This window comes from Anas platyrhynchos, chromosome 16 (genome assembly GCF_047663525.1).
Source record: "Anas platyrhynchos isolate ZD024472 breed Pekin duck chromosome 16, IASCAAS_PekinDuck_T2T, whole genome shotgun sequence".
Classification (NCBI taxonomy): Eukaryota; Metazoa; Chordata; class Aves; order Anseriformes; family Anatidae; genus Anas; species Anas platyrhynchos.
The window spans coordinates 3407807-3418754 of NC_092602.1; the positions used below are offsets into that span (position 1 = coordinate 3407807).

General features: G+C 38.8%; 1 protein-coding gene across 4 annotated transcripts in view; it reads right to left on the reverse strand.

Annotated features, from left to right (window-relative positions):
* MPHOSPH9 (M-phase phosphoprotein 9) overlaps positions 1-10809 on the reverse strand; it is a 28297-nt gene extending 17488 nt beyond the window's left edge. Inside the window, exons 1-6 of one of the 4 annotated variants that reach the window (XM_027469738.3) lie at positions 10622-10809; positions 8756-8888; positions 7812-7962; positions 6390-6479; positions 2770-3290; positions 1655-1778 (exon numbers count right to left, since the gene is read on the reverse strand). In XM_027469738.3, the coding sequence (XP_027325539.2) occupies positions 1655-1778; positions 2770-3290; positions 6390-6479; positions 7812-7962; positions 8756-8862 (993 nt within the window). In that variant the 5' untranslated portion in view covers positions 8863-8888; positions 10622-10809. Of the gene's footprint in view, positions 1-1654; positions 1779-2769; positions 3291-5628; positions 5665-6389; positions 6480-7811; positions 7963-8755; positions 8889-10400; positions 10428-10621 lie in introns of those variants that run through there. The other 3 variants (XM_072024370.1, XM_021270073.4, XM_021270074.4) reach the window with 3 other exon arrangements.
* Between the last annotated feature and the right edge of the window lie 139 nt (positions 10810-10948).

Consider the following 10948-nt stretch of genomic DNA (forward strand, 5'->3'; position numbering starts at 1 on the left):
CATCCTAAGACTGGAATTTCTTATATTCAGCTGTTATGCCTCCACCTACCACAAATCAGGAGGTAATATTGTCTACCATCTCGGATAGACAAGATACTACATACCCCCTGTGTAAGATACTACATATCCTCCTCCCCTCCACTCCAAACTTCCTCCTTCCCTTCACTCCAAACTTTTTAGGAGCTAAAAAACTTTCTCTCAGCTAAAAAAAAAAAAAAAAAAAAAAGGAAGTTTAGAACTAGAGTACAACTTTTTGAATTATGTAGGATATTACCTCAAGGCTATTTTGTCCCTTTTGATGTTTTTATTAAGGTATTCTCCTTCGTCTAAGGAGGAAGAAAGGAACTTGAAGGGGCAACAACTGAATTCTTACAAAGGAACACAAAGATTTTTTTTCAAAATCTGTGTTTCTTACACTAATTTCCATTAGCCAATAGTGTTTGCACTGACAATAGAAGACTAGAGAGAGCAAATCCAAACTGCTATGATTACCCTTTCTGGATCACCCTCAAAGTGACCACAGGAAAGAAAACCGACCCTGCCTTGTATCAAGTGATTCATATTTTCTAGCTCTCCAATTCTCTTGTAGGTGGAGCCTTTCAGAATTTCAGGAATTATTTCCTTAAAAATAGCATACAGATGCTTGTGACAATTAATATATTCAAACTAATTCAAAAACTTCAGTTACATGTATGATGAATACTCATGCAATCATGTTGCATAATGTCCTTTTGGGTCAGAAATGTTATATGTGGTTAAACTTCCCAAAATAATTAGATTTGTGGACATACAGAAGGAAATATTTAATCACAGGGGGTGGGGAAGAGGGAAGGGACGCACAAAAAATAAAATTCATCTCAAAAGAAGCATTTTGAGCCAATTCTGCAATCGTGGCAATAGGCTTTACCACAAATAGTTCTAAAAAGCCAAAATTTCTCCTAAACTTCTATTGTGTGGGTTGTTTTTTTAGTAACCAGTGCTGTAACTGAATTTGGAGTAGTTCAATTTAGCCAAATCATGACCATATAAAAGCATAAAATTTATTATTCTTACAGAAACAATACAAGAAAAAAAAGTTTGGATTTTAGCCTAAGAGTTTGCTAAAAACACACACACACACACAAAAAAAAACCCACACTATTAGTCCCATACAAAGTGGCTGATGTCTCAATATGCAAAAAGTTTAGCAGCTTGCATTAAATTCTGTATACCAAAAGAGACATCAACAGCTGAAATGGAAGACCAACATTTGTAAAACAAAGATCCTTTAAAAAATGACGGGACGCAATAAGTTACCATGACCTGATGATTTAGTTGAGAATGTGACTGTTATCTCTACAAGGAAAGAATGTGTGCCACTGAGGCAAGCTAAAAAAAAAAAAAAAAAAAAAAAACAAAACTAGGCAAGGAATAAAATAAGCCAAAATAGCAGCTTTGAATAGGTATAGAAGGATCCAAGCAGTAAACTCTGCCCACATTAACTTTAGACATATCAATGGAAAAAACACTACTCAAATGCTCAAAGAAAGCAAAACAAATTTCAAAAATTTCAAATTTCAAAGCAAACACTGAATCAGACCATACTATAACTCTAAAAACTAGGAGTGACAAGAGTAAAAATTTAAAAATAAAACTAAATCGGAAGGCAACTTACATTCTCCAGTGGTAATTTCTTTGCTTGTTCATTTCCTTGCATAGAGGCTACTTGTACTTCTTCTGCATTTATTCTTTTGGGTTGGTTTTGTTTCAACTTTTGTGCCCATGATGTTAAAGACTTACTAGATGATAAGAAACACACATACATACCATAAATATATATTCCCTTTTTCAATGGAGAAATGATCCCTACAGAAATCAACTTCAATAGAAAGAAGGAAGAGAATGTGCACATCAATGGCATTATGATCTACCTTGTATGTTGAGATAACACATCTCCAAAACCAATCCTCTAAAGAAAGCTGGTTCTGTGTTTCCTAACATAGTAGCAAGGCACAAGTTCATTTTCACGATTCTCCGTTTTTCCAACAGACAGAGCGTTTTTATCTCTGCAAAATACTATCACGGATTCACAGGCAACATGCTGCCCATGTGAGCTCTGATATTGGTCACAGCTGTATGAAGCCACTGCCTTTATAGTCTAGCCTGACAGGGAGAGTTGCAAATTCTCTGCAACTAGAGCAGAAGTTGGTCAGTTATTATGGCTTACAGATGAGCCAAAGTAACTCAAAAAAAAAAAGTTTACTAGATCCACTCACCTTTTGGACATAACAAAAGAAAAACAAAACTTAACTAAAAACAAAATAACAAAAATAGAATAAGTCACACATTTGGCTGTTGTCTGATAAAAATTATTACTGTAATACATTCATGTAAGATAGCAAAAAATGCTGAGTACCACAGCAAAATGTGTCATGTAAAATTGATAATCAGCACCTAAATTTCCATGTGTAGATAAAACAGTATATGCAAACTTTATCTTAGCTCATGTTTACAATAAGGAGAGTTCTGTATTTTTCTCCCAACATACCTACAATAGGTAAACACTGCAGAAACAAATATGCATCACACAGAAACGTCAGACTAAAGAAACACATTTATCTACCAAGTACCTAGGTTCTTGGGGGGGGGGGTCATGTGTTTACTTTTGCTTTTTTAGTTCTTACCATCAAGAAGTTCCATTCAATTCTTACATATTTCTAGTTACCAAAAGGCATTTACTGAGTGAGGACTGTATAATAAATTAACAAATTTGGAAAGTTTACCACTTACCTGCTTTTTCTTCCACATTGCGCTTCATTTACCATATGTTCACATTCAACAGGAAAACCTAAAACATCATTCCTTCCTGATGAGCAGTTTTCCTCTATTTTTTTTGGTAAAAGTTCTCTTGTATTTTGAACAGTGGCTACAGCTGCATCACTCTGCAATACTGCTGCATCACCCTGTCCTTGAGAAGTTTTCTCCGTGCAGTCTATGCACTTGACAACGTCATTAGATTTGCTAGCGTTCAATTCAGAGGCAGAAAGGGTGCCATACCCACTGTTCATCGAAGCGTCATTTGCAAAACATTCCTGATACAGATCAGATGCATTTGGCTGAGTTTCTGATTCATTAGATCTAAGCTGATTGACAATGCATTCATTTTCTTCAGAGACTTCAGATTGCATCCCCATTTGACTTCCTATTGACGAAAAAGTGTCTGTAACCTTCACAGGCAAACTTCTGCTCTTGCCAACACCCCAATTGCTGATCTGCAGTTTCACTAACTGCCTTATTTCATCCTGAATCAGCTAAAGAATAAAAACAAAAGGCAAAATTCCCATGAGATCATGCTACAAGTCATATTTATATCTTGATCCATCTTCAATTCACGTTATTAGCAAGGGAATTAGTGCATTTATTTCAAACAATTCAAATTTTTCAATGCATCCACATCTCATGCATAAAGTAGATATATGCATACTGTGCATAACAGTAAAAGGTGAATGGTAACAACTCAATATCCAAGCAGAGAATTACAGGTCTCAGGAGTATAAGTATATTTACTTATATAAAAAACCATGCATGCGTGTATTGGCTACATGCCTTCAGAACTACAGTTACCTATCAGCCACCTAAAGAAATACCAGTTATCTAGGCATATCATTAGAAGTGGACAAAGTCATTGGCTAAATCAAAGTCTAAAAGACTTTACAATTTGGATTTACATATTTGAAGACTGTAAGGATGCTTTAATGGAAGAATAAACCATTACTCTGTTACACGAATAGGAATAATGTACCTCTGTAAGATTATTCACATAAAACGTGGCTTCAAAATAGCTGATTTAAGTAATGCATTATTGGGTAGTTCATTTAATAAAAATATTTACAGTTTGATTTATTGGTTTTTGGTCTCTGATAGAGTGGAGAAAACCTATAAAAAGGTCACTTGAAGAGACTTAACAGGTTATTTACTTTTTAGTCTGCAATGCCTGCAAAGAATTATTTTACATATATATATATATATATATATATATATATATATATATATATATATATAAAAAAATATATGCATATATGAACTAATCTACTACACTGAATTGTTTAGTGGTGTACTAGTATACTGAAATAACTAATTTTTCTGTCAAGGCCTATGAAAAGACTTCATGCTAGTGCCCACAGCTGTGTCCTTTGACCAGGGAGCTGCACTTTCGCAGAGCAGTGCTGCAGTTACTGAACTCTCTGGGGGCGCACAGCTCTTAATACACATTACAAGACCAGAGTATATGGCAGTTTTCAAGAATACATTTCAAACCAATTTCTCCCTGGAAAAAAAACTCAACTTTCAATAATTTTAAGAACATGAAACTCTAGTACTGCTTTATTCACAGAACTACAGGACATTACTCAGATAAGAATAGCAGGTGCAAAGCACAAATTGATCAAAAATCATTTGTTCTTTTAAAGTAAGATTTTTTTAAAAAAAGGCTTAATTCTAAAGGAACTGACGTGCAATGCTAGTCAGAATCAAGCCTTGTATGTTCTACAAATTTGCAAAACAATTAACAACTGAGTTTCAGGTCAGTCTTCCTATTTAAAAAAAAAAAAAAAAAAAAAAACAGGGATGACATTTCTGCAATAACAAAGTTTTTCGGTGATTTGAATCATTTTGTTGAAGAAGGTAAGGAAGAGAGAATAAAAGTGAAGAAACAGAGTTGTGGGTGGAAAAAACTGATCAGATTCCCTGCTGGCATTTAATCTTTGTCAATAGTACTTTGCAGGAAAGGTGAAAGACTATTATTCTAATTAAACAGTACTTCTACTTCTCCTTGTATAGTCATAAATAGTTCCAAGAGAAGAAAAGACCTAGGAAAATGAAATTTCAGAAATTTGTATAGAGTTTGGGGATTATAGGTAGCTGTCTTATGTTTTTAAATCTTCTTCAATAAATCCTGATCTTAAGATGATATGCAGTTGGTGACAGGATGTCATTAGCACACTTGTATTTTACTGCATAATTCAAACCAGCTGAGGGCTGACCCCAGCGTAATTCCAAAATGAACTCAAGGTCTTTTGACCCATTTTTTGTTATGACAATATATTTTTGTAAGAATAGTTGGTCTTGAAGCACCGCATAGAGCAAGTTGTATCTCAGAGCCATGTCAATGCTAAAACAGAATCTTGCTCTTTGACCCCAAATAGTAGGTTATTACTTTGAAGTTTTATTTTTATTATTACTAGAACATGTTGAATCCCCTGGGTTTTAGAAAATTCACTAGCCTACCAGTTTAAGTTTGAAATAGTTCCATCTAGTTTACCTAATGCATTCATACAACTGAAAATATGTTACAGCCGTTGATTTTTACATTTAGTGTGGCAGTTCATGCAGTTAGTTAAGTCCCTGTGGATACCATGAACTAAACTCTTCCAGAGGTAGCCTTTCCTATTAATAAAGACAAAAAACAGCAAAGGCAACACAATGGATTAGTCAAGACTACCATTAGCAACAAGTGAATCAAACCACTACAGTAAGAGGAAAAGAAATATGAGGATAAGGAAACACTGGTGGGACAAAACCAACAAGATGGGAGAGAAAAGAAAGAAAGGTGGAGGGGGAGAAACAGGAGATAGGATAAAAGGACAGTACCTCTTGTTAATTCAGTTCAGGAACTGTTGATTACTACTAGTGTAGAGGGCATCAGGAAAGGGAAGGGAAAAACAGCAACCAAAATGATGAAGACATTAAGCATTATATAGTTAGAGAATACTGTCTTTTATACATACATATACATTTCTTCTGGTTTAAAGGATAAATACACTTCAGCAAAAACGTGAATCTTCATGTGAGCCATCTGTCTTATTAGAGAGGAGACTGTTTAACCAAAGGGTGAAAGAGGTGTTCAGCTATTCCAGTGAAAGTCTTCCTGTGCTATATACTGTCTAGACTAGGGAATCACGAGTTGCACAACAGTTTCTGATGAAAAGAAAACTGCATTGTTTCAATGTTAGAAATGACACAGTCTAACAGATAACATAAAACAGCTTGTACCTACAAAGTCCAATTATCGTGTGGGCGTTCTGAACCGTTTTTGACAATAAACGCCTGAAAACAAATAATCCAAGAATCTTCAATTCTGAAATGGTTCCTACCAGTTACTTGTTTAATTAGCCAAGGCTATCTCAAATATACACACTGTAAATTGCCAGTCCAGTCCCAGTAACTGGCTGCCTGAATTGCCAGGCCCAGTACACTTACAGGAATGGAGGGGAGGAAAAAGAAAAAGGAAAACAAAAAGAGAAAAAGAGTGCCTGACACTGTAGTGTGCTGTTTTGTATGGCAGTTGGGAAAGAAAGAAAGAAAAAGAAACATTTAACCTAACCCACCCACACAAACAAATCACTACTCACTTGGATTTGGTGGTGGAACTGTTCTTGCTGGGCAACTATTTGTTCCTGGCATTGCTTTTCTACCAGTCTCAATAACTGCAGCCACCTTGTCTATTAAATCACAAAGTAAAATAATTAAGGCATAGTCATACGGAATCTCTTACCTTCTACTCTAGTTACATAATGGTTTTGCAATCTTATACTTAAGCACTGACATAATACAAATTTTATCACTCTGGTTGTGCACCCCACAATATATACAGACCCCTGTCACATCAATCACAGCAAACAATTCACTATAGACATACTCACTGGAAAAAAAATCCTTCTACGCAAAAAGATAGTACATCTCTACAATTAATTTTGGCTTTAAAAAAAAGAACAAGGGAAGTGAGTTATTCTATTAAAAAAAATAATAATAATAACTTAAATGAAAACAAAGATGGCAGAAAAATACAATTGAAGTTTGGAAAGGCAGGTTCCAGTTCAATAAGATCCAGGCAATCTTAAAATTGGTAATTAAGTACCCTCACGTCCAGTGAACCACTTGCTCCAATACAGAAAATCTTCCTTTCAACAATTCAGCCAAAGAAAAAGATGTATAACTGTTTAGTGAAAACTAAAAGATAATAAATAAATACATAGTGTTCCTAACGTGTGGTAAACTCTGAATTTTTATAACTAGTTTTATGCTAATGTTTATGGAGCCTGGTATTTGATGCCTAGGACACAGGACATAAAACACGTGCCTAAATGCAGATATCTACAATCTTTTCTTGGAGCTGTTAAAGAGCACCAAATTAAGCATCTGTCAGAAGACATTTTATTGGAGCGCAGCCAGAAAGCTCAAAAATTCAGCAAGAACCAGCCCATGGTGTGGAAACTTGATGTTCCCTGCAGAGACTAAAAATAATGATAAAATATAAAATTTAAAAAAAAGGGGAAAAAAGGGATTGTGAGAATCAGCTCATTGCACCAAGATAATGGTTTTTGTGTTTTTTTAAATCTGAAAACGAACTAATAATCTACACCTCTTTACAAACAGAATAAATAAATGATGCAACTGAGACAGACATTTTTAGAAGAAAAAAAAAAACAACTACTTTCTAGGATCTCTTTAGACTTCATCTTGAAGTGCTGAATAGAGGTTTAAAATTTTCAGTTCAAAAATTTGCAATTGCTGTCTTAACACTGAAAAAAACATTCACGCCAGAATTGTAATTGTAGAACACTCATACATAAAAAGCGAAGATGAAATCACAACAAAACCCATCCACATGATTAGTTCACAGCACTGTAAAAGCATTTGTCCCATCACAAAGGACAAAGACGTATTTAATCTCTCACTGCTAAACTGTACTATCACTAGATCCATCTTCTAAAAGGCAAAGCTGATACATTAATATTTTTTTCTTCTTTGATATAAACATGAATATCAAATACCTCACAGTTCTTCACAATTTCTGAGTCAGCATTTCCAACGCTCTGGATATCTCGCACGAAGGAGGAAAGCAGCTCAATGGAACCAGGTATTAATGAGGACCTGCTATTCCCTGAGTAACCAGAAACTCCATTGGGATTGGACGAGGGACTTCTGGCGAAACATGAGGAAAAACATTTCAATTATTTATTGTGCCACCTGTCCAACATAGTGGCCAAAATAATATGCTACAGACCCTATACAATCATAAAGGAATTATATGCTTAATTTACATTTGACCCTAATCATGCTGAAAAAAGCAACTTCCATAAGAATGAGGTTGTTTTTCAAGAAAGTGTCTCAGAATCTACAGTGTTATCTTACATACCATTTAAACCCAGGAGCTTTCCAAGACAGCATAATCAGCACAAATGTTATTGCTCACTAGTACAAATGTCAATTAAGACAGCTTTTCATCAAATCTGTATGCTTCTTCATAGATTCTAAGGTCCTCAGTTTACAGATATAACCTGAGAAACAACGAGTTACAAAATTCAAGACTACTACCTCATTTTAAGAAGCTGCACAAGCAGTAAGTGACTTGTCATTCTTATCTCGGCACGTCAGCCAAGGAGAACTACTCCTAATCTGACACTTGGGCCATTAGTCTATATTTGCCCTTCTTATTCATTGAATATATCTTAGACATCAAAAAGAAAAACAATTCCCTACCCATTCTAAGATGCACAAGGCAACAGAAGTTACAAAGTTTAAGGAAGATTTTAACACTTTTTTCATTAAGGCTTTTCTCATTAAACATTTTACCTGCAATTGTACAGAAAACTAAAATATATCAGAGTATTACATATTACTTCACCTTGGTAACAATGATATATCAAGCATGCTACATATGAATAACAAAAATAACAGAAGCATTTGTTAGTAATGCCTTCAATGTATCATTTACCTGTTACAATTCAAATTGCAAACAGAGCTGTGGGTATTTCTGACATCAGACTCCACAGAAGCTGAAGAGACTTCTTGCACAGCATTCACCAAGTCATGGTTTTCCATATCTTATGTCCCAATATGAAGTCACCCTGCAAACACAAAGAATTAAGTTATCACCCTCCTATTTTAAAAAGTCATTGGACTTTGTTGTTTGAAGAAACAGAATTTGATTAAAGCAGCATTTTCTTTTCAGCCAAAGCACCCCAGGAAATGCTGGCATTCCAAAACAGTCTCCTCCTGCCCTGTGCTATGCCTGCAAATAGCTGCTAGTTGGTCAGCAGTGTAACTGCTGTGGCTCTTCTAACTCAAAAAGAAATCCCCATCACACATCGAAGCTGGGACATAAGGGGGGTGTCTCTGAATCCCAGTAGAGCAAAGTTGTGGAGTTTGTCTAAAATCTGGGACTGCACAGTCCATTTTTGAAACTTGTGTGAAGCACAATTAGAGAACAGGCCTGTTGTCAATGCATTTACATCTGCGGAAGGGGGCTCTGTGCCTTCACTGCACTCAACACACTCCTCAGAAACAAAATCAAGAACTATTGAGCTGGGCTGCAGCTCACCAATTCTACCACAGAGTTATCTGAACGCTTGTTTTATTCTTACTGTAGAATGTCAATTCAAAAATGTGTTAGAACTGCTTTGAGAGAATTCATTGTCAATTGGTAAAAAAAAAAAAAAAAAAAAAAAAAAAAGAAAAGAAAAAAGTCAAACAGGAATCACACTTAAAAACACCATAAATAAAATACAAGCATACAAAACACTTGAGCAATGGATTTACAGCGCCCAAAGCAGCAGTTTACAAGAACAGCAGCATAAAAACACGCTTCCAGTGTCTGTAATTCCATCGAAAATAAGGCTTTGAGACACACTGGTGATTCACTTATTTCAGCATCTTCTCTGCCCTAGCGGATTCACCCTAAGCTCTACTGCTGCAGAAAAAACTTATGATCATCTTGCAGACGGAGAACAAGAAGAGGCATTAAGAAATAAATGTCATCCTGGCGGTCCGTGACAACACCTCATCGCCTTGGGGCAGCCCAGTGCCTCACAGCGTGACCATTCCTAACAGAGCTCACAAGGTCACACAGGTTTAAACTGTAATTATTTTGAGGTATCTGGAGCCGTACCTCACAGAGGTAGTTTTGAAGCATAAAAACTCATTTCCACCCGAATTAAACCCATGGATAACTGCTGCTTTCTCCCTGTTTCCCTGGAGCCAGGGGCTTTAGCATGTTCTCCAGCGGTTTCCTTTGGGAAGGGGCAAACTGGAGGGAAGCTACCCCGAGACACGCACCCCTCTGACAGAGATTTTGGGGATAAAGACAGGGAAAGGAAGAAAAAAAACCTTTATTATGTTTATAACGGCGCAGAGCCCCGAAGGTTATGAGGCGGCAGAGGCACCCTGAGAGCAGCTGGGCGCCAAGAGGGGGGGCTCCGGCAGCCACCGGCAGCCACCGGCATCGCCCCGGGCCGAGATCCCCCCCTCAGGGCTCCGCCGCCCCCTCAGGGTCCCCTCAGGATCGCGGCGCCCCCTCAGTTCCCGCCCAGCCGCCCCCAGCCCCGCGCGCGCGCAGCCGCAGCCCCTCAGCGCCCCCTTACCTCGGCCCCGCCCCCTCCCCGCGCCAAGCCCCGCCCCCGCCGCGCTCCCATTGGCCGCCCGCCCCCCTCGCGCTCCTGTTGACAGCGCCGCGGCTCGCGATTGGCCGGCGCAGCCGTCGCTCAGCGAGGGAAAAGGGGCGGGGCGCTGCGGGCGGCCTGGAGGCGCTGGGGGCTGCGGCCCCGCCGCGTGCCCCCCCCCCGGGGCTGGGCCCGGCCCTTACCCGCATGGCCGGCGGCGGCCTGCATCGGCGGCCGTTAAGGGAGAGCCAGGCTTGGTCCCGCCCCCTCGCCGCCGATTGGCGGCCGCTGTTGGAACGCGGGAGGGGCGGAGGGAGCGCCCGCCGGGGTTCTGCTCGCTGATTGGCTAGCTTGGCCGGCCGCCAGGCCGCGCCTCCCCCCGCGATTGGTTCGGCGGGGAAGGACGCGCGTCGCTGCGAGGGGATTGGGCAGCGCGGCTACGCGCCGGATGGCTTCCCTCAATCCGATTGGTGGAGGGCGGAGGGGAGGGCGTGCGCGAGGCGCGATTGGCTCTCAGCGGATGCCAATCA